The 23636-nt window shown below is 37.9% G+C and overlaps 4 protein-coding genes across 4 annotated transcripts; 2 read left to right on the top strand and 2 right to left on the bottom strand.

Moving 5' to 3' along the window:
• Nucleotides 1–2555: 2555 nt before the first annotated feature.
• LOC148298097 (uncharacterized) lies at nucleotides 2556–3726 on the top strand. Its single transcript, XM_088249733.1, has one exon. The coding sequence runs from the start codon at nucleotides 2644–2646 to the stop codon at nucleotides 3724–3726; it is 1083 nt and encodes a 360-aa protein (XP_088105859.1). The 5' UTR covers nucleotides 2556–2643.
• A 4592-nt stretch (nucleotides 3727–8318) lies between these two features.
• Nucleotides 8319–12091, bottom strand: LOC110745395 (uncharacterized). Its single transcript, XM_021945480.2, has 4 exons — nucleotides 11872–12091; nucleotides 11066–11476; nucleotides 10223–10501; nucleotides 8319–9681 (listed from the first exon to the last, which is right to left on the bottom strand). Exons 2-4 carry the CDS (start codon nucleotides 11372–11374, stop codon nucleotides 8596–8598), a joined length of 1674 nt encoding a protein of 557 aa, XP_021801172.2. The 5' UTR covers nucleotides 11375–11476; nucleotides 11872–12091; the 3' UTR covers nucleotides 8319–8595.
• Nucleotides 12092–13440: 1349 nt separating this feature from the next.
• On the bottom strand, nucleotides 13441–17404 carry LOC110771230 (disease resistance protein RPV1-like). Its single transcript, XM_088245910.1, has 5 exons — nucleotides 16709–17404; nucleotides 15346–16438; nucleotides 14526–14801; nucleotides 13846–14409; nucleotides 13441–13756 (listed from the first exon to the last, which is right to left on the bottom strand). Exons 1-5 carry the CDS (start codon nucleotides 17236–17238, stop codon nucleotides 13631–13633), a joined length of 2589 nt encoding a protein of 862 aa, XP_088102036.1. The 5' UTR covers nucleotides 17239–17404; the 3' UTR covers nucleotides 13441–13630.
• A 7-nt stretch (nucleotides 17405–17411) lies between these two features.
• LOC110771209 (disease resistance protein RPV1-like) lies at nucleotides 17412–22777 on the top strand. The gene is made up of 6 exons (XM_088245908.1): nucleotides 17412–17588; nucleotides 18180–18736; nucleotides 19026–20115; nucleotides 20977–21255; nucleotides 21357–21920; nucleotides 22014–22777. The coding sequence occupies exons 2-6, from the start codon at nucleotides 18201–18203 to the stop codon at nucleotides 22539–22541; spliced, it is 2997 nt and encodes a 998-aa protein (XP_088102034.1). The 5' UTR covers nucleotides 17412–17588; nucleotides 18180–18200; the 3' UTR covers nucleotides 22542–22777.
• The last annotated feature ends 859 nt before the right edge of the window (nucleotides 22778–23636 follow it).

Genomic DNA, 23636 nt, shown 5'->3' with positions numbered 1-23636 from the left:
TATAGGCCATCAAACAAAAAGTTTCTGTGCGTGGCAAATTTCCCCTATCAAATCTCATCTTCCCTCGCATTCAAGTAATTGAAGCACCAACCAACCTGCTATAAGATGTGTCATTATAACGTTCTAGAGGGAAATTGCAATGAGACTGGTTGCGCAGCCTGGTGACAAGCTCTGTTGTCGTCTTGACTCTTACAGTCAAAAGAAGAAAAAAAAACACTTGCTGTATAAATCTTGCCAAAAAAAATTTGTGTCATATGAATTTCAATTTCCATTTAAATTATCAAAGAACTAAAAATAAAAACAAAAAAATTGATCCGTTGTTATCTGATGGAGCACCAAACACAGAATAACTTGGTCAGACAATTTATTTGGAACAGTACCAAACGGTTTAAATTAGTTTGTACTCTCTGGAGTAGATTAATACTATCCGACATAAATTAGTTAGTATAGTCCGACATACCAAACAAGTCCTTAGGCACATAAACAAATACAAACGTTAAAAAAAAAACTCTAGAAATGCTGAAAAATAAAGAAAGAAATCAAGAAAAGCAAACTAAAAAACAGAGCAAAACCGTAAAAAAACAAAAACCAATAGAAAATAACACATGAAAAAAATGTGAGAGAAAAATTACCGTTGTCCACCCATGGATAATATGAAAAAAATTGTGAAGGCAAACCTGCGTAATTGCTGCCAACCAAGAAGTTTGGAATGCAAGATGCAACGAGGAAGCCAGATCTATGCCAAAAACCGTTGTGGTAGACTGTAAAAAGGTTTGTGAACACCAAGAAGCATTTGGTAATCGTCCTCCAGACAGCAGACGCCATGAAACTCAAAGTTCGCTTGCGTTAGTTTAACGTGTCATTAGCGAGGGAGTGGTTGAGGGAGATGCCGCTGCTGGAGAGCCCTCATGGAGTAGAAGCAGGGATGACAAAGCGCTAATTAACAACTACCAGGATGAAGAAAATAATTTGCAAGCACCGTGCCCTTCAAAGAATCGAACCTTCCAAGTTTCGAGAGATGATAACAACAATATTTATCCTTAATTATATGAACTTAAACCTTGAGTGATTAAGAAAAGATAATGTGGTAAATGACGTGGGCTGCCATATTATGTTCCACATGTGTTGGTATTAAAAAGTTAGTAAACAAGTTGGTGTCGTAGCATTATTGAAAAAACAAGAAAAACGTCTCCTCCTCCCCTATATCATGCTATAATAAATTAATAAGGGTATTTTAGGAAGAATAAAATTACAAATCTGACTCATCAAGTAACTTATAGTATGTCCACTTGATTTATCAGCAGCCAGTGTAGATGTTAGAATACTTTTGGTAGTGCTGGGTCTGTTATAAATAGTGGAAGTGGAGCCCACAATCAATTATGAAGTTTGAAAATGAGGCAAAAATTTCACTGTACACTCACAGATGAAAGTGATGGTTTGAAATTGAGGCAGAAACTTTGCACTGTACACTCACGAGAAAACTTCAGAAGCGCCTATAAATAGGCATGTTCGTTCATTTGTAATGTACACCATCAGAAGAGAAGAAAGAAAAGGAGAGTGAGATTTGAATACTATTGAGTGAGTTTCTATTTGAGAGGAAATTCAATCTGTGCAAACGCCACAAGAAAAGATATAATTCCACTATCATTTTTCAGTGGTAATTCCATATTCTAATTATTTTATTTTATAACACGTTATCAGCACGATAGTCTCTCCACTGTTAAATTTTCTCAGTTCAACACTATGTGGTTATTCCTCTTTCTCCTCTCCGTCATATGTCTCCTCTCACTCTACTACTACGATGACATGCAAACTTTCTTTTTTGTGTTCTCACAATTTTTGTGTTGTTTCATCCATGTTTGCTTAATTTATTTCTTTGTAATATAATTTGGAATGGCACGGTTTTATACCCCATTCTGTTGTTTTATGGTGGTGTAATTTTCATTACCCATCGCGTTGTAACACAAATCATCATATAATATTATTATAGTATGATTTTTTTTTTAATGCATACATATTATTTCATATAAGGCCCACGTAAACTTTACTGGACTATGATAATATACTATTATATTATATCATTTGATTGTGGTGTTAATAAGAACCCACCAATAACCTTATGAACGGTTTCACCTCATATATTTTTAAGTGGTGGTTTTATTCCCACACTTATTTTATTTACTGTATGGTGTAGGTTTATTACCCATATGGCAGTATTTATTTAAAGTGTGGAGCGGGTTTATCGTCCACACAACTGCCTTTTATTTCTTTTATTAAAAGTATGGAGCAGGATTAGTGCCCATACCAGCACGTTTACTTTACAGCACATTTACTTTTATTTAAAGTATGGTGCGGGATTAACGTCCATACAGCAAGCAATTTACTTTATGAATTTACTTTACTGCACATTTACTTTCATTCAAAGTATGGTGCGGGTTTATCGTCCATACCAGCAAATTTATAGCACTTTATTTTTATAACCAACTAAAATAAGGGCCTGGAGTTCCTCAAACAATTATAGGGCCTGAAGTTCCTATTAATAAATGGCTTAATGTCCCAGATCCCGAATCTGAAATTTTGAGTAAAATATTTTTGGCATGAAGTTCAAAAATATATTAAGCCTGAAGATTATTGCGAATTCTAATGCATCTCATTCTTCTTTTGAAGATGGCAAATCTGGCTAAATTGGAATTCGCTGCCCTAGAGCTTTCTGGGGACAATTACCTATCATGGGTCCTGGATGGCAAGATCCATCTGCGTGCTAATGGCCTTGGCAAAGCCATTGAAGATGGAAGTGATGCATCACCTGAGGAAAATGCGAAGGCCATGATTTTCCTTCGCCGCCACATTCATGAAGCGCTGAAGAGCGAATATGTGGTGATTGATGAACCATTGGTCCTGTGGAAAGCCTTGTGTGAGAGATACAATCATCAGAAGACGGTGACTCTCCCAAAAGCTAGATATGAATGGACACACTTGAGATTTCAAGACTTCAAGACAGTGTCCGAATACAACTCAGCTATGCACAGGATCACCTCCCTTATGAAATTATGTGGTGAAAATATATCTGAGGAAGATATGCTCGAAAAAACTCTGAGTACATTTCATGCCTCAAATGTGCTTCTGCAACAGCAATATAGGCATAGTGGTTTCACAAAGTACTCAGAACTTGTATCTTGCCTCTTGCTTGCTGAGCAGAACAACGAGCTTTTATTGAAAAATCACCAATCTCGCCCAACAGGCTCAGCACCACTTCCTGAAATAAATGTTGCATCTCGGGAAGTGAATACAACCTCATCTCGTGGCTGTATCCACAAACGTTGGCGAGGAGGCAAACGTGGCCGATGGCAAGGGAGTAGAAAAGATCGTGGTGCCCACTCATACAGCTTGGGGCCAAGAAACAATCCATCCATGAATGGCAAAAATGCACCCAGAAATAGGGGAAAAACACAAACAAGCTATGTGCCTAGAAATAATGAAAGAGCTTGTTACAGATGTGGTGCAAAGGGACATTGGATGCGTACATGTCGTACGCCGAGGCACTTGGCGGATTTTTATCAAACTTCACTTAAAAACAGAAAAGTAGAGACAAATTATGTTGCACCAGATCCGCCAGCCATAGACGGCTCATCGGAAATATCGCGTCGTTTAGACAAGACGCATCTAGATGTTTCCGATTTTGTTACTGAAAGGGGGAATGAAATTTATGGGTCCGAACTGGATTAAATTCCTACATGTACCATTTGTATTATCTGAAGCACTGTTTATTTTCCTTTCTGCCTTCAATAAAAGTGGCAATGTTTTGAATGATTGTTGATTCAACTTATTTTATTTGAAGGCATGGATGTAAATTATGGATGCCCCCAAAACAAGAGCTCCAGCAAAGATATTTGTCTTGCAGACAGTGCAACTACTCATACAATCCTTCGAGATCGAAAGTATTTCTCAAAATTGATGCTTACAAAAGTAAAGGTAACAACCATATCAGGACCTACAGACCTGATTGAAGGCTCAGGCATAGCCCAAGTTATGTTACCAAATGGGACAATACTGTCCATTCAAGATGCCTTGTATTCATCTAACTCCAGAAGAAATCTGTTGAGTTTCAAAGATATTCGTTTGAATGGTTACCATGTTGAAACGAAGAATGAGAAAAACATGGAATATCTTTGTATTATTTCCAATGATACCCAAAAGCGTATATTGGAAAAGTTTTGTGCGCTCTCATCAGGGTTGTACTATACAACCATACGGACAATTGAGGCACATAGTGTCATGGATCAAAAGTCCATTGACTCAAATACTTTCAAGCTTTGGCATGACCGGTTGGGTCATCCTGGATCCACCATGATGCGTAGGATCATTACCAACTATGAAGGACATCCCTTATTGACAAAACATATTATGGTATCAAATGACAGCTTTTGTCAAGCTTGTTCACAAGGGAAGTTGGTAATCAGACCATCACAACCAAAGGTTGATATTGAATCCCCATCATTTTTACAGAGAATTCAAGGGGACATTTGTGGGCCTATTCATCCTCCATATGGACCATTTCGATACTTTATGGTTTTGGTGGATGCATCTACCCGATGGTCACATGTTTGCCTTTTGTCCACTCGGAATATGGCATTTGCTAGGCTCTTGGCTCAGATAATTAAATTACGAGCCCAATTCCCATATTATCCCATCAAGTCCATTAGACTCGATAATGCTGGTGAATTTACATCTCAGACTTTTGATGATTACTGCATGTCGTTAGGCATTGACATTGAACATCCTGTTCCCCATGTTCATACTCAAAATGGCTTGGCAGAAGCTTTGATTAAGCGTCTTCAATTGATAGCACGCACATTGCTAATGAGAACAAAGTTGCCAGTTTCTGCTTGGGGATATGCCATTTTACATGCAGCATCTCTGGTGCGGTTGAGGCCCGTCGCCAACAATCAATATTCTCCAATACAGCTTGTGTTGAGTAATCAACCAAATGTTTCACATTTAAGAGTCTTTGGTTGTGCGGTTTATGTGCCTATTGCACCACCGCAACGTACTAAGATGGGCCCTCAACGCAGATTGGGAATTTATGTTGGCTTTAATTCACCATCTATCATCAGATATCTGGAGCCCTTGACTGGTGATATCTTTAGGGCACGATTCGTGGATTGTCATTTTGATGAGACAATTTTTCCATTATTAGGGGGAGAAAAATCTGTTCTTAAAGAACAAGGCAAACTCGTTCATGAAGAACGACGTGAATTATCATGGGATGTACCCACTTTGCTTCATCTCGATCCTCGTACCGCTCAATGCGAAAACGAAGTGAGAAGGATCGTTCACCTCCAAAGCATTGCGAATCAGATGCCAGATGCATTTAATGATGCAACGAAAGTGATGAAATCACATATCCCAACTGCAAATGCACCTGCAAGGATTGATGTTCATAATAAAGAAGGCAATGCGCCAGCAACCGGCTCATCTGTTGCACGCTTGAAGCGTGGCAGACCACTAGGCTCAAAGGACTCAGTTCCTCGAAAGAGGAAGTTGATGGCCAAAATGAATGCAAATGAAATAAATGGAGAGCCCATAATTCATGTTTCAAATTCCCCCCATGAGGGACGGGTACTTCCTGAGAAGGAAAATGTCCTTGATGAGACATGTGCTCCTGAAGTGGTAGTTGTACCTGAAAGCCAAGAAATCTCCATAAATTATGCATCCACTAATGAATTGTGGAACAGAAATGAGATAATCATCGATAATATATTTGCATTCTTAGTGGCTACTGAGATCATAAAAGTTGATGATGTTGAGCCTTGCTCCATTGATGAATGCACACAGAGACAGGATTGGCCTAAATGGAAAGATGCAATCCAGGCAGAATTAGACTCTTTGGAAAAAATGAGTGTTTTTGGATCTATTGTTCCAACCCCACTTAATGTGAACCCTGTAGGTTACAAGTGGGTATTTACAAGAAAGCGCAATGAGAACAATGAGATTGCAAGGTATAAAGCACGACTTATTGCGCAAGGTTTTTCACAAAGGCCTGGAATTGATTATGTGGAAACATACTCCCCAGTAATGGACGCAATTACGTTCCGTTACTTGATAAGCTTAGCGGTTTCAGAAAAACTTGAAATGAGACTTATGGATGTCATTACCGCATATCTGTATGGAGAGTTGGATACAGACATATACATGAAAGTCCCAGAAGGACTTAAGCTGCCCGATGCAGCCAGTAATAAACCACGGGCCATGTTCTCAATCAAATTGAGAAGATCATTATATGGGTTAAAACAATCTGGGCGAATGTGGTATAATCGTCTCAGCAAGTATTTACTGAAGGAAGGATACACAAATGATCCTGTCTGCCCATGTGTGTTTATTAAGAAATCAGAGTCTGGATTTGCAATAGTGGCAGTCTATGTTGATGATATGAATCTAATTGGAACTCCTAAAGAGCTCCAAAAGACTGCTGATTATCTCAAACGCGAATTTGAGATGAAAGATCTTGGAAAGACAAAATATTGTCTTAGCCTACAGATTGAGCACAGTGCTGATGGAATTTTGGTGCATCAATCAAATTATACTGAAAAAGTATTAAAGAGGTTTGGCATGGATAAAGCCCATCCACTTAGCACTCCGATGATCGTTCGGTCGCTCGACACTAAGAAAGATCCATATCGTCCAAAAGGGGATGATGAAATGGTCCTTGGTTCAGAAGTACCATATCTTAGTGCAATAGGTGCTTTAATGTATTTAGCACAATTTACCAGACCTGACATAGCATTTTCAGTAAATTTGTTAGCAAGATACAGCTCTGCTCCAACAAGTCGACATTGGACCGGTGTTAAACATATTCTACGATATCTTCGTGGAACGACCGACATGGGCTTATTCTATTCCAGTGAATTGACCAATGCCCCGAGTATTGTTGGGTATGCTGATGCAGGATATCTCTCTGATCCACATCAAGGACGCTCACAAACTGGGTATGTATTTACATGTGGAGGAACTGCAATCTCATGGCGCTCAACAAAGCAAACGTTGGTAGCCACATCTTCCAATCACTCAGAAATACTTGCCCTCCATGAAGCCAGTCGTGAATGCGTTTGGTTAAGATCAATGATTCATTACATTCGAAGCACCTGTGCTTTGCCCTCAGCAACGGACACTCCAACCATTCTAAATGAAGACAATGCAGCTTGTATTGTTCAAATCACAGGAGGGTACATCAAGGGTGACCGGACCAAGCACATATCACCAAAGTTTTTCTACACGCATGAGCTTCAGAAGAATCAAGAAATCAAAGTCAGACAAATCCGTTCAAGCGATAACTTGGCAGATCTCTTCACCAAGTCTTTACCCAAGTGTACATTCCAGAAGCTAGTACATGGCATCGGATTACGACAACTCTGCAAGCAATCAAGTTGGAGTATGCAAAATCAAGGGGAGCATTCAAGAGTCCTCTAACACAGGACATAAGCGCGTTGTACTCTTTTTCCTTCGACTAGGGTTTTTCCCACTGGGTTTTTCCTAGCAAGGTTTTAACGAGGCAACATGTGCGCACTTCACATTACTCTAATGTCCCAAGTAAGGTTGTACTCTTTTTCCTTCGCTTCGGTTTTTTCCCACTGGGTTTTTCCAAGCAAGGTTTTAATGAGGCAACTAATCTAGGGATATGTGGTCTCCAAGGGGGAGTGTTATAAATAGTGGAAGTGGAGCCCACAATCAATTATGAAGTTTGAAAATGAGGCAAAAATTTCACTGTACACTCACGGATGAAAGTGATGGTTTGAAATTGAGGCAGAAACTTTGCACTGTACACTCACGAGAAAACTTCAGAAGCGCCTATAAATAGGCATGTTCGTTCATTTGTAATGTACACCATCAGAAGAGAAGAAAGAAAAGGAGAGTGAGATTTGAATACTATTGAGTGAGTTTCTATTTGAGAGGAAATTCAATATGTGCAAACGCCACAAGAAAAGATATAATTCCACTATCATTTTTCAGTGGTAATTCCATACTCTAATTATTTTATTTTATAACAGGGTCTTATATTTGAATTGGTAACAACTGCAGAAATATAATTTTTGGCGTTGAAATTATTGCGGTTTATTTTCCACATCAACAGGAGTACTCTGTCTGCTTTACAAATATAATTTTTCGTTGGCGTTTTGATAGTATCCAAGTTTTGTTTCTAATTCGGCATTCTAATTTTTGGAGTTCTAGACCATTTATAAAAATAAAACAAACAAAAAAGAAGAAGAAAAGAGATATTGAAGGAAAAGGGATCATACAACTACGTACCCAAAATACAAAAAGGAACACAAAAGGCAACTCAGCAATCAAATTTCAATTATTACGAGTCAATACACAGTGAGATGAAGAGATGTAATCACTAACGGGAGCTGGGCAAGCAAGAAAACAGATTCAAAACAAGCGCAGGGAATGTAGATCCTTCAGAAGGACAGTACAAGCAAAGCGCAAAGCACGTGAAGGGGCTTACCACCTAAATTCACAGAGATGTATGTCCACAGAAAAGAGGATGTAGAAACAAGTAATACTTCCTGTACAGAAGTCTGAACCAAGCACACTGTACTACCGGCCAAACCAACCTCTAGGCGGCTGGACTTCCCCATCATTCATCAGCTTATCTAGCACCACATTCACATCAACTGCTTGGCCATTGTCTGTCAGCTTCCGAATTGTTGCCCTAACATGGTCTCTTGGAAAACCCATAGTTGTCACATGATCAATCACATCATCAATGGGAACCTTGTTTCCGGTCCCAGCTGAACCTGAAGAACCACCCACCCTAGAAGAGGTAGGCGATGCATGAGGCAATACTCGAGCAACTGGGAGCTGTGGGTAACCAATTCCTCCACTGTGAGCTGCGGCAGAAGAAGGGATTCGTGGTTTCATTAAGGAACTGCCATCTTGAAGTGATCCACCGTAATGATATGTCTCACCTAGCGCAGATGGAGGACCATAACCAGAAGAAAATCCTGTACTGGATTTGCTAGATGGTGGTTCATAGGCGTGGGAACCTGGACCATAATACTGTTGGGAGGGAGGGAGCCCACTGGGTGTCTGATAAGGTGGCTGGGAAAGATTGGGTGGGTAGCTTAGGGAAGGAACATAAGGTGTCTCTTCCGCATGGTGGCCTAATGTAGGCCGGAGTTGAGAGGGATTAACAGGTGCAAGTGAAGGGTGCTGTTGAGGCAGCTGAGGTGGTGGCTGAGAATGCTGTGGTTGAGTGGTAGGTTGAAATTGTTGATGTGGTGCTGCTGTAGGAGGGGGGAGTGACTGCTGACTTGGAGGTAACTGGTATTGCTGATTTGGGGCTTCTTGAGTTTGACCAGGTGCTGGAAAATAAGGGTCTCGCTGAGGGACAGGAGGCATCTGGTTCTCAGAAAACTGATTTGGAGGCGGAACTGAAGGTAGTACACTTTGGAACATAGGTTGGGGAGGAGCATTTGGTGGAGAGACGGCAGGAAGTGAAGATGGAAGATTCACAGGGTGAGGAAGCTGTTGGTGAGCTTGCGTAGATTCAGAAGCTGCTGTCTGCACAGAAACTTGCGATTGAGTGTCTACCTTGGAATTTGATACCTGCGTCTTCCCAAGCTGGAGCTGGGCCTCTACTATTGCTTGTTTATCCTTCAATACCCGAATACCTGTTTGCACCTGTGCGTGATATTGACAATAACCAAATGAACCAGAGAAAAGGAATAACCGCATTAGCAGAATAAAGAAAAGAGTAGCATAAACACATATGTTAGTATGCTAATAAACAAATGTCAGTTTTTCATGCTTAATAAACTTAGTGCTTTTTTGCACCTTCACAAACAGGCAAGTGACCTTATTGACAACACCTTGCTCTAAGACATTCATTATTGGAGTCATCTTTTAGGGGTAAAATTCTACCCCACCCAACACAATTTAAATGTCTAGAAGATTGAAGATTTTAAGCTTTTCAGATTTGGTGAAAGCATGTGCAATGCGTAACCCTGCCTTCACACTCTAAATAGTTCTGGAATCACAAGGAGAGACACCGTAACAAATAGAGAAAAGGAAATAACTAATGGTGTTCCTGCATCTATCACTCATGCTGCCAATGGTATTTATAAGATTTCCAGTTGAACAGAAGTCATCTGATTGCTAAAATACCAAATGCAAGGCAAGATGTCAAGCTCACACCAAAAAGAAGGGCAAAGAGGCAACATACATCTCTAAGAACATTCTCCAACTGTCTCATCTTTCCATCAGTGTTCCCATGATTGTTTCCCACAGATATCTTCACATCATCTACAGAATTTTCAAGGTGGCGGGTTCTGCTCTCTAGTTGTGTTAGTTTCTCACTAACACCTTCCAACACATGGAGTAAACTATCGACATGCTTCTTCATGGTGCGGTCAATCTCTGACACAATTGTAGCATCAGTAACATTTCGGTCCTTCTCTAAAATAAGTTCTGACGGTTTAATGGAATCCAGAGAACCATAATTCTGTATAAAAAATGGAAGGAGTAGCACTATATCAGTGTAAATAAAGTAAATGCCAAGCTCACATTCAATTATCAATCAGCAATGCCTACCTAAAGTCTACTAAACAGCAGAAAGGTATATTTAGAAAACCAGGGGAAGGCTACTATACTGGAAAAAGAGGAGCAATGTAAAGAGGGCAATAGCCCCCAAGTTTTTATTTGATTTGTACCCTTTTCTAACTGTAAAAGACTTGGATAAAAGCCCATTATTATAGGCATCAACACTTTTGAAAGCATCATCTTCAAATAATCTACTCTCTAATAAATGGCAACAAAATCATTCAAAACTCTATCGCCTAGTTCATGCACTGCCCTCAGGAAATTCGAGTACAGTAACTTACAAAACATTTAACTCCATCTGAAGCCTGAAACATATCATGCAAATTTACAATATGCTAATAAAAAACATTATCAGACAATCTCACTACCATAGTAATAAACACAATTATCAATTCCCTAGAAAACTAACCAGTAACTGTATGGACAAAGAAAGATAAAGAGTGAGATTCTGAGACAGGTTAAGTACTCTGATAGGAGACGTAGTGTTGGACTTTGACTCGGAGGAGCTCCACGCCCTAGTGGATCCTTCTCCTCCACCTCCAAGATTATGTGTGGCATCAATATTTGGGGACTGGAAAGAAGATCTGATGATGGGACGAATGGGCTGGAAATCATAGTTGGATAAGATCTCTTCCTTCTTGGAAAGCCCATTACCGTAGCCCACCTGCTGTTCCACCTCTTGGGGATGGTTCATCAGGCCGATGAAGTCATTCTGCTGCGATGATCCTTGCGACAGATCCATTATCTGCTTGTCCAAGAACGACGTTGTATTCATCGGTGTAACAGAATTTTTTTTTTTCTTGGTCACCACAAGTTCCCAAGTCCCAGTTGCAGCAACCAAATCACTTGTTGTCTATGAAAATTTCAGTGAAGGAAACTAGAAAGAGAAAGAATAATCAAAGTAGTAAATATCAAGGACAGAAAAAAAAAACAGAGCACAGTCAAATATCTCAAACTAAGTAAAAGAATTTCCAGTACACATGAGGTTATTCATTTTCAGTTCATGATTCAGGTAATAAAATTGAGCAGAAGATAATAAGATTCAAACAAGAAAAATATTGAAATCCTTGTACCAAATTCAAGTATGGAATTTGCTTACATGCCGAGCAAAATTAATCGAATTGACCTTACGGAGCTATATGAAAATTCTGAATTTTCAATCCCTAGGAATTGCAATAGCCGAAAACAATTTAGGCTTACAACATCTTTCATAGGCGAGTTAGGGTTTAGGACGTAATAATAAAATTAAAGAATTAAGCATAAAATTCTTACCGTGTTCTTGAAGAATTGAGCAACCACTGCGTCCTAGCTTCATACATAGAGATTAGTTCAGCTTCGCCGCCTGTTGTTGTCTATCCGCAGAGGGCACGGGAGGAAATTTCGGGAAGGAAAAATAGTTGCAGCGGGAAGGGGGCAGGATCGTAATAAAGAGGTGATCGAAGGGGTTTATTTGAAAGATGATGAGAAAGAGAGAGGTTTTGTAGGATTCTTCGCCCATGGTGTCATGGAAAATGGCAAGGACAAGTAAGGGTAGACATTATACAATGGTAACTCAAGGGCAATTACTAGTCATACGGGATTAAATTTTTTTATATGTATGAGATTAATAATAAAAAAAAAAAAATTGATAGGTATGTATTAAAAAATATTTATGAATTTTTCATAATTTTTTATAAAAAATTTAGGTTGATAACATTAGGCTGCCCTCAGGCAACAACTCGAGATGTTCTTACCTTCGGGCCTACCCAGGTTTAGCGGAGCCCACCATCTACCGGGACTAGATTGCTGGGCTGGAAATGGTTTTTGAGGCCTAGGGAGCCTTTTGCTTGGGCTAGGCTACTAGGGTGGAAATGCTAGTGTGACTTGTTTGGGGTTTTGGAGGTGGGCCTATGAGGAGCAAATCGAATTTCCGAGAGAGACGACGGCGACCCAAAGAAATGAAGGAAACCGAAACCAATATAACTGTTTGGTTCGATTCAATTTTGACAAAAATTGCGAAGGAAATTAAACTAAATCAAACCAATTTAAGATGGTTTGGTTCGACTGGTTTGGACTGAAGCCTAATTCTCTTTCCTTTTGCATTTTTCAACATTGTTAACCCAATTACCAAAAAAAAAATTTCATAACTTGCTATATATCCATAATAGGTAAATTAAAAATTATATTGCATAATAGAAATTATTACGTAAATTATATCCAAAATACGTTTATAAAAGTTGGGTATATTATTTGAATTATAAGTAAATTCATACTAGCTACATTATTTTTTTGTAAAAGAAGTAATAGGTACGTTATTTTTTCAACATAAAATTGTATGTACGCTATTATGTGTGAGAGGCTTTTTTTTAAAAAAATTAAATTTATTTTAGAATTAAAAAATAAAATAATGGGTAGTTGTGTTTCATAAAAATAGGATCCATTATCTGAATTTTCTTTTAATTTTAATTTTTTTTAATATGAAAAAGTGTGAATTTACCATATTATCCTCATTTAATTAATAATTTCAATTCTTAATGTTTGCATTAACCAATAACATTTTCTGTTATTTTGAATGTTTTACCATTCTCTGTCTTTTGCTTTATATATATAGATTAATCACATATTGTTCATAAATAAATAAATAAAACATTTTTATTAAATAATCCGATTAGGTATGCTAAATATGAATTTATTGTTAAATTTTAAAAAGTTTCCAAATTAATTCTTACATCCACTGGAGGTGAGTCCCTATTCTGCAAATTAGATCTATGTCGTCCTTGTTCACTTGTTCGACATATGACAGTTTGAACTCTCAACGTCAAATTTTGATTAAAATCAAAGGTAATATCATCCAATCATTCCATTAAAAAAATACCAAAAAAGAATTTGTCTTTCGAATAAAATCGATTCGTGGCCATGCTTATTTTCAATGCACGGATGATAAATTCCATGCACTGATTACAACTTACAATTGAAAACACAAATGCAAAGATAATAACCAGATTTGAAGTCGTCTCAAGAATAAATAATGCAAACAGTCAATACTTTTAAATCACAACACAAACTTTGGGAATGGGAGACAAGAAGTTATTTCAACCTTAGGGTTGACACGCCTAAACAATGAAGGAGAATCATTTCCAGGAAGAAAAGGGCCACCATTTCCATTTGCACTCCATCCCTATACCATGTGGAGCAAGGTTTGTACAAATAATTAATACACATGTGCATGGATGCATTTTGTAAAGATGTGTGAGAGAGAGAGAGAACCTGTATGATTGCTTCCTTAAAAGTAGCAGTGAGATTGGTGCACCCTTCCATATGAATTCTTGTCATGGAGTATAATGACTTCTCCAAGCCAATAATCTCAGTAAGCTTGGGGGAGTGATTAAGATGCAATTCTCTCATGCGCAACATTTCTGAAAAATTTGGCATTTTTTCCAATGCAATGCACTCATCCGCTTGCAGGATTTCCAAATTAGTTGGTAAATCCGGGATTGCTAGAAGCTTTGAGCAATTAGACAATTGTAAAGTTTGAAGCTTGGAAAGGTGGCTGAGGGTTGGCAGCCCCTTAAAAGCATTTCCTCTTAAATCTAAAACTCCCAAAGAAGATAGACCCCCAAGATCTTCAGGAATTGCTCTATCAGCTAATTTGCAGCCCGCAAGGTATAAGTATTTAAGGTTTTTCAGTTGTACTATGGATTGGTGAATCTTGGATAAACTCTTACAGTCGCGGAGTATCAGTTTCTCAAGATTTGGGAGTTTTGAAAAGTCCGGACATCTTTTCAGGCGATTGCAACCACCAAGATTAAGAAACTTCAACTTCTCATGTGCCTGCAAGACAAAAGGGAAAACAAACATAAAAAAACCAATGCGATGAGAGAAAGAAGGTCGTTGATATTTAATTGAAATAGGAAACGCTTAATGATTTGGTTGAGATTATATTGTACCACATTCGAATCCTTCCAAACTTTTATGTGGCTACAACTCAGGTCAATATCAACCAGGTTTGGTTGATTGAAATCTTGTGGCATGGATTTTAGAGGACACTTAGGCCAACACAACAAACTTAACTTTTTGGAAAGATGTTTGCAGTGTCCTTCGAAATTTACACCTTTGAGTTTGAGCAATCTTAGTCCCTGCATCCCTTCTAATGCTTCTGCACTGAAGCTATCCTGCTGAGATTCTTGCAAATCTAAAGTGAGCCCTTCAATTTTCTCTGTTCCCTGTTAGACAAAAGAAGGAAATAAGTAAGAAAGTGCTTAAGTTCAAATGAAAAGGGATTTATACACATGACCAAATCCATGAATTGCAAGTATGAAAGAGAGGTATTATCATCTACTATCAGCTGCTGCGGTACTTCTGGATCAAAGACATACAGTTATGCTTACACTTCAGTTGTGTTTTCCAACTATCTACTTTAGTTAGGTGTTATATATTCAGCTTACATTACAGGTGTTATATTTTTCCTATATAAGATAGTTCAATAAATCAGTTTCTTTCTAGCTCAATTGGTTTAGAGCATTTACCTCTGCATCCGAGGTGCTATGTTTGATTCCCATATCCCCCATTATTGTTTGCATTAAAAAAAAAAATTCATTTTCTCTCTTACACTTTCCTTTTTCTGCTTTATTTCTCTTTTCATTCAACCTGCAGTATATTGTTAACACATTCCGGGCTTACAATTTCTTAGATGTGCGGGATACTGAAATACTTGTGTTTTGTTACCTACATGCATTTAATCCAATATAAAATTGCGAATGTACTTACAGATTTGCTTCTCAATACGTCTTTTACATCTTCAGGATCCCACAATCTACTACGCTTTCCGGTGATGTTAGGGGATTTTTCACGTACGATTTCTCTGCCCATATCTCGAAGCAAATCATGCATTATCAGGTTGTTTCCTTCATCAACACTTACGAGGCATCGATCATGGAGTTCTCCAATTCCTATTTCTGTATCGAAGTCACAGCCATCCAATATTGTCACAACATAGTTCTTGTTCATTCCAATAAAAAAACAAGATATATCAAGGAAGATAGCCTTCACTTCATCATCAATTAGCCCATCATAGCTTATTTTAAGCATTTCATGAATTTTCCCGTGAGGCTTTCTTTTCAATTTTTTCAATGCACTTATCCACTCTCTTTTAGTTCTTCTACGTAGATAAGAACCTAAAACTTCAAGTGCCCGTGGCAAACCTCTGCAGTAGTCAACAACTTTTTTTGAGAGTTTAAGATAATCTTCATCATTAGGATGATGCTCAGTAAAGGCATGGCAACAAAAGAGTTGAAGAGCTTCTTCGTTACTCATTGTTTGTGGCGAACATGTGTCATCCACTTCAAGTATCTTTAGAACACGTTCGTTTCTTGTTGTTACAATAATTCTACTCCCTGGACCAAAGGATTCGCGTTTTATAGCTAACTTATCTAATTGTTCTTCGCAATCAATATCATCAAATATGACGAGTACCTTTATGCTGCCAAGTTTGTCTTTTATCTTCTTGGTTCCTTCATCGACACTAGTTACCTCTATCTTGGCCGGTTTCAAGATATCACAAAGAAGTTGATTTTGCAATTTAACCATATGCCCTTTCCTCACATCTGAAAGAAAACTGTAACCTTGAAAACTTTGATAAAATTCGTTGAAAATGGCTTTTGCAATTGTTGTCTTACCCGTTCCACCCATACCTGAAATGCCAATAATGCGAACATCATCTGATCCTCCAACACGCAAATAATTACTGACTTCTTGCACGCGGGATTTCATTCCAATTTCGTTGGTGGCTACGTGTAAGCATGTGTTGTTCAGTTTTCTGGTGATCTCGGCTACAATTTTCTCTACAAATTTTCCTTCATACCTGGCAGTTCAAATTTTTTGGTTACAAGCAGTTCAAAGTAAAAAATTAAACAAATGCAAGATTTATTATTGAGTGCAGGATTAAACTGAACAACACATTTTGAGACTGAATAAGATTTGAATATATTAGTCAGAGTGTTTAGACTTGCACTTAAATAATTTATTGATCAGGTGTAGAATCAGGGTAATAGCAGGAAGTGAAAAAGTAGATCTGCTTTCGACAAAAAATAAAAAATAAAAACGTAGATCATTGAAATATTTGTGTGATTACCCATCATTGTTTTTAAGGTTCCCGCCAGCCAAATTTGCAGCTTCAGACAAAGCAGATCTCCACCTCTGTATCTTATCTTTATCTTCATCTTCAGGGAAGTTCGCTTCATGTCTTTGGAATGCTTCTGCAAAACTACCAGTTTGTTTCCTGACATGTGTAGGATCAATATCATAGAAAATTGGCAAAACCATTTGCCCAAGTCTTCTTCTTCTATACTCCATGATCTTCTCCAGTTCCTCAAGACACCATGTGGAATCCGCATACCCGTTTGAGAAGACAATGACAGAGATCCTAGACTGTTCGATTGCTTGCTTTAGTTTTTCTGATATATTTTCGCCTCTTGGTAGTTCTTTCTCATCAATATAGGCGTTGACCCTGTTTTCTATTAATGTACAATAGAGGTGGTCCGTGAAGTTCTTGCGTGTGTCTTCACCTCTAAAGCTCAAGAACACGTCGTATTTCCAATGTTTTGAGGAATTGGATGGTGAGGATGAAGAGGAGGCTTCGAGGGCTGTACTGGCCGCATCCATGAATTGTTCTTGACAGAGGTTGTGTCTTGCACAGATGATATGGGAAATAACCAAGTTAAGTCAACGCCTAGTTTCAACGACCCAGTCCACAAAAGAAGCGGGCAATAAGTTTATTATTTTTCTTTGCCAATGATATGTTTAACTTATTTCTGCTTTGGTGTTACCAAACCAGAGGCAGAAGCAAATGACATGTCTCTCCCCCCGGCTATCAGCTGTCCATTTCCTCCCTCTTTCGTTCTCCTTTCTTCTTATCAATTGGGGAATTAAGTTTGGTCTGAAGGATCAAGCAGAGAGGCCGGGTCGTTTTCCCTATTCATAAGAGAGGCTGGGTGGTGGCAAGGATTAAGCAGGTTTATTTTTAACTTTCTTTTGGATCTGTTGTATTTTTTCTCCTTTAGTTCGTTAGCTTATGTCGATTTCCTTTTCTCAAAGGCCATCATCGTATTTCGTTTTGGGGTTGAACTACAGATCTAGTCCTTTAACCTTGGGCAATTGGATATGCGAGTGATTATGGAGCCGTTGGTTGTCTTTTTTTTTTTTTTTGTGGCTCGGAGGCGATGGAGTCCGATATATCAAGTTGTTTAGTTTTTTGTCTTTTTGCTAGGAATTCTTTTTTTCCTCTCATCTTGCCAGCGAGAGGTGATTCATTTTCTTGATTTATGAATAAATTTTCTTTCTTTCTCAAGAAACAAAAAAACTTTTTTTTTTATGCGGAGAGACAAAAAACTTGGGCCCCCCGCATTTACATGTTAATATAAATAGTATTATTATACGCGAATAAGTTAGGGCAATTATGTTTAGTTTTAACATGTAATATTTGAATATTTATGGTATTTTATATATTGGACTCCCAGACTTGCAATTCTAGCTCTGTCCCAGAAAGAAGTAGTTTGACTTCAATCAGATAACTAATTAGACGAAAAACTTGTTCTGCATACAAGTCTGCACTGCAGGAACAATTCATGGATACCAGTACAGCCGTTGAAGCCTCCTCTCCAACCTTCTCATCCTCTTCATCCTGCTCCTTAGACGATGAGATGTACGATGTGTTCTTGAGCTTTAGAGGTGAAGACACACGCAAGACCTTCACCGACCACCTCTACTGGAGGTTAAAACGTGCTAGAGTTGACGTGTTTATTGACGAGAATGAAATAAGAGGAGGAGAAATTATACCAGACGAACTCAAGCAAATAATCGAGCGGTCCAGAATCTCTGTCATCGTCTTCTCAAGGAGGTATGCGGATTCCATATGGTGTCTTGAGGAGCTGGAGAAGATCATGGAGTGTAGAAGAACACTGGGGCAAATGGTTTTGCCAATTTTTTACGATGTTGATGCTGAAGATGTCAGGAAACAAACTGGTAGTTTTGCAGAAGCATTTCAGACACATGAAGTGCGCTTCCGTGGAGTTAAAGATAAGGAAGAAAAGATACAGTCGTGGAGAAAGTCTCTAACTGAAGCTGCAGGTCTGGACGGCCTGTTTTTTAGCAAGATTGATGGGTAATTACTAATTTCCATTTCTTTGTTTTTTTCTTCATTTTGTTAATGTTATTCCCGACCCGTCTTTGGTTTTTCAGTGTAATGCGGAGCTTAGAAACTCTGATCGATTCACATGGATCAGGATCAACATAGTACACCGCAATTATATATATTTCTAGTAATGTTTTCAGAAGTTTACAAAATTTTAGTAGGATTTTGAAAGTTTGGTTCACCAATTTCTAAATAAGTAAGATATTAGTTAAAGTTAATTTAAATCTTACTTTTTCTCAATTTTGAGTTTATCTACCAGGTATGAAGGAGTGTTTATCAGGAAAATTACTGACGAGATCAATAGAAAATTGAAGAGCACATGCTTAGACATAGCCACCAAACAAGTTGGAATAGATTCTCGCTTGCAAGATATTAGTACTCATTTCGATGCTGGAGGATCAAATGATGTTCGCATAATTGGAATTTGGGGTATGGGCGGAATGGGTAAAACAACGGTTGCAGAAGCAATTTTCAACAAGTATCATCCTAGTTTTGATGCTAAAAGTTTCCTTCAAAACATGAGGGAAAGGAAACTGGTTGATCTTCAAGAACAACTTCTTTTTGATATCGTCAAATTGACTAAGGTAGAAGGAAACAATGTGGGTGAAATGATGGACGAGATAAAGAAAAGACTTCCAACAAGAAAGGTACTTGTTATATTTGATGATATCTGTCATGTAGACCAACTTAAGGCATTAGCTATTAAACGTGACTCCTTTGGTCGAGGAAGTAGAATTGTTATAACAACAAGAAAAAAACATTTGCTAAAGATAATTGAAGTGGATAATATATGTTGCCTTAAAGTAATGAATGAAGTAGAAGCTCTTGAGCTACTTAGTTTGCATGCCTTTAAACGTCGTTGTCCAAGTGAAGGATATCTTGAACTCTCAAGGGAAGTTGTTGGTTACTGTGGTGGTTTGCCACTAGCACTGAAAGTTTTAGGCTCTTCTCTATACAATAGAAGCACAACAGAATGGAGAAATGCATTGGATAAATGGAAAACACTTCCTCCTAAGGAAATTCACGAAAAGCTTAAATTAAGCTATGATGAGCTACCTGATAATTACCTGAGAGATGCATTTCTTGATATATCATGTTTCTTCATTGGAATGGACATGAACTATGTCGTGCAAATATTGGACCATCGTGGCTTTTCTCCGGTAATAAGGCTGAGTGTCCTCCTTGAAGAGAGCCTCTTAACTGTTGGTGAAGATAACAAGTTGATGATGCATGATTTGGTTCGAGACATGGGCAGAGAAATTGTACGTGCACAATCCCCTAACATCCCTGGAAAACGTAGTAGATTGTGGCATCATGAAGATGTAAAAGACGTATTGAGGAACAAATCTGTAAGTATATTCGCAATCCGATTGTTTAAATGCATGTAGTTAGAGAAGTATATGCATATCCTACATCTAATAAATTTAATGCCTTGGACGTGTCAACAATATACAATACAATGTAGTGTATACATATTAGATTACGGGGTTAAATATTTTTTTAATCACTAAATAGCTAAATTGATCATTGTGTAACCCAATGTTTACAAATTTATATAAATATACCAGTAGATATATCAGTAGTTTTTCGTTAAATAAACCGTGAGAGTGGCATTAAAATAATGGTTAAAGATCTTTTTGGTTACTGGGTTTTACACATAATTTCAATTTGGTCACAAAAAAAAAATAATGTAGTCAAATTGGTCACTGGTATAACCCAACGTTACAATAGCGCATGAGCTACTTAACTAAAAATAACGGCATCTATATATATAAAGCAAAAGGCAGAGAAAGGTGAAACATTCAAAATACCAGAAAATACCCTTAGTTAATTCAAACATTAAGAATTGAAATTATTAATTAAATGATGATAATATGGTAAATTCACATTTTTTTCATATTAAAAAATTAAAATTAAAAACAAAATCAGATAATAGGTCCTACTTTTATGGAACATAACTACCCATAAAAATAAAAATAAAAATAAAAAGAAAAAAGAAAACCAATTGGCACATGCTTGAGCGTGTGCCAAGAGGCTAGTGTCTATAAATTGTAAACTTTGGATATATATAGAGAAGAGAGGAACCGGTTTTATTGAATTATCTCAAAATCTTTGTATTGAATTATATGGCTTTCCAGACGTACCCTTTTCTTACTTCGTTCCTTTTTCTTCTTTCTTCTTTTTTTCTTTTTCTTTTTTGCTTCTAACAGGGAACAGAGGAAATTGAAGCACTCACTTTAGATTTGCAAGAATCTAAGGATCCTCACTTCCGTACAACAGCATTTAGAAGGATGCGGAAATTGAGATTGCTCAAACTCAACTATGTACAGCTGACTGGAAGCTACAAGCATCTTTCCAAGAAGTTAAGATTTTTATGTTGGCATGGATTTCCTCTGGAGGTCATACCAAAAAAAATTTATCAAAAAAACCTAGTTGCTATTGACATGAGCTATAGCAAGCTCATACGAGTTTGGGAAGATTCCGACGTGGTACAGTATAATCATAACCTCAACCAATTCATTAATCCGTTCCTCCAGGCTTTCTCTCTTCTATTTGATTTTTTATTTTTGTTTTCCGTTTTGTCTAACAGTTTCTTGAGAAGTTGAAGTCTCTTGTTCTCAGCCATTCCGATTGCCTGAAACAATTACCCGACTTTTTTAGACTCCCAGAGCTCGAGGAATTGATACTCAGAGGCTGTAAGAGTTTGTTATGGGATCACGATTTCATTTTGATACCGTCGGACAAGCTTAAATTGTTAGATCTTGGGTACTGCAACATAACTGAAGATAAAGTTGTTAGACTGCTTGGTTGTCTACGTTCTTTAAAAAAATTACGTCTGGATGGAAATGGTTTCAATAGTCTACCTTCACTGAAGAACAGTTCCCTTGAAGAGTTAACTTTAAATGATTGCAAAAACCTTCGACGAATCAGTCATTTACCAATGCCTATGAAATTCCTGAAAGCGAATTACTGCACTGCACTAGAAAGCATTGAATTTTTTCCACACATGTCGAGTATGAGAGAATTGGATCTGAAGGACTGCCGAAAACTCAAGGATATTTCAGACTTGGGTGACTCGTTACACTTCACGGAAACGATTCATATGGAAGGCTGCACCAATCTCAGTGCTCGGTTTAAGGAGGACATGCTAAAGGTAATCTCTCTGTCTTTCTCCGACTCACATGCATACATTCACGCACATTCAAGATTTGTATTGCTTATGCAAAACTTGCTCCACATGGTATAGGGATGGGCCTCGAGCGGAGGGGGTGGCCTTTTCTTCTCCGGAAATGATATTCCTTCGTGGTTCACAGCTGTGGTCAATGAGGATGAAATTGTCTATATCGATGTGCCGAATTCTGGCATAGGTGCCTTGACTGTGTGCATCATTTATTCCTCAGACGACTCGCAGTCTAGTGGGAGACTTTCTTTGACTGTTACAAATCGTACCCGGCGCACTGTGTTTTCCATATTTCCAATGACTGTCTCCGGAGTGACTCCCCATGAAGATTATCTCTGGCTTGGACGTATACCAAACAATGTGCTCAATCTGAAAGGCGGTCACAAGGTTCATGCTCGCGCAGAATTTTTAAGAGAAGAGGGCAAGAAGCATTTAAAGTTGAAGAAAACAGGACTCTGTCTAGAGAGAGAGTTTATACATAAAGGCTATAAGATAGAGTGGGAGTCTAAACCATATACATATCCTGCTACTGATGATGACGCATGGCCAAGCAGACACTCGTATAACCTCATACGGGAAATCCGGGAATCGTAGATTTCTCGCAAGGCCCCTCTTTGACACTTTCTCCCAAGGAAAAAAGAGAGGGAAGGAGTGAAGACGCATCGCGGAAGAGGTGGTTCGGACAACCTCTCGTTAAAACTAAGACATTTCTCCTTTCCCATTAGCAATTAATTCTGTTGTCCTCTCTTTTCTACAAATATGTCTGTTTCATCATCTAATTTGTAATTAACATAAAAAAATTCATATTTTTCTCCCTCTTGTTCTGGTAAAACCCTGTCCATCATCTTGTACCTGTGCTCGCTTTGACCCAAAGATGTGAACTCTGTGCGGTTATGCACATTATTTTGGTATTTTATTTGATTGAGTCTTGGTTTTTTTGTCTGATGTTAATTAATAGAATGATTATATTTGGCAGCCATAATGAAGTTGTTAATTCATCGTCCATTTAAATAGCAACTAGGTTTTCTTGATTAAAATCTTCGGGTATGAGTATGACCACCAGAAGAAATCCATACCAACACAATTATCATAACTCTTTCGAAAGATGCTATTAATTAACTACCAGTCAGCTTTATGTAATTGAGTTTGACACATCTCAGTCTCCGCATCCTTCTAAATGCTTCTGTACTGAAGCAACGCTCGTCAGATTCTTGCAAATCTGAAGTGAGTCTTTCAATTTCCTCTGTTCCTGTTAGAAGAAAAAAAAAATTAAGGGACGAAGCAAGAAGGGGGTTATTTGCATGTAAAAATATGTTATATATACACATGAAGAAAAGCCATGAATTGGATGTATGAACCACAAGAGAGGCAGACAATTTTCCTTTTTCAGCCACATTTCTTTTTTCACTCAACGTGTAGTATAATTTATTGGGTAATGCTAGGCTTACCACATTTTTATATCATATTGTGTATCACCTCTCTAATAGAGGTGGAGCCCACTAATACAATGGGGCCCACCTTTATTAAAGAGGTGGTATACAATGTGGTATAAAAATATGGTAAGCCTAGCATTTCCTAATTTAATATGTACATGGCATTTATATTGTATTGTATTGTATTGTATATTGTTGTCACGTACGGGGCATAAAATTTATTAGATGTGGGATATACATATACTTCTCTTTCATT

Source organism: Prunus avium, chromosome 1, assembly GCF_965620075.1.
Source record: "Prunus avium chromosome 1, drPruAviu1.hap1.1, whole genome shotgun sequence".
In the NCBI taxonomy this organism is placed as follows: domain Eukaryota; kingdom Viridiplantae; phylum Streptophyta; class Magnoliopsida; order Rosales; family Rosaceae; genus Prunus; species Prunus avium.
This window is presented reverse-complemented; position numbering and strand designations above follow the sequence as displayed.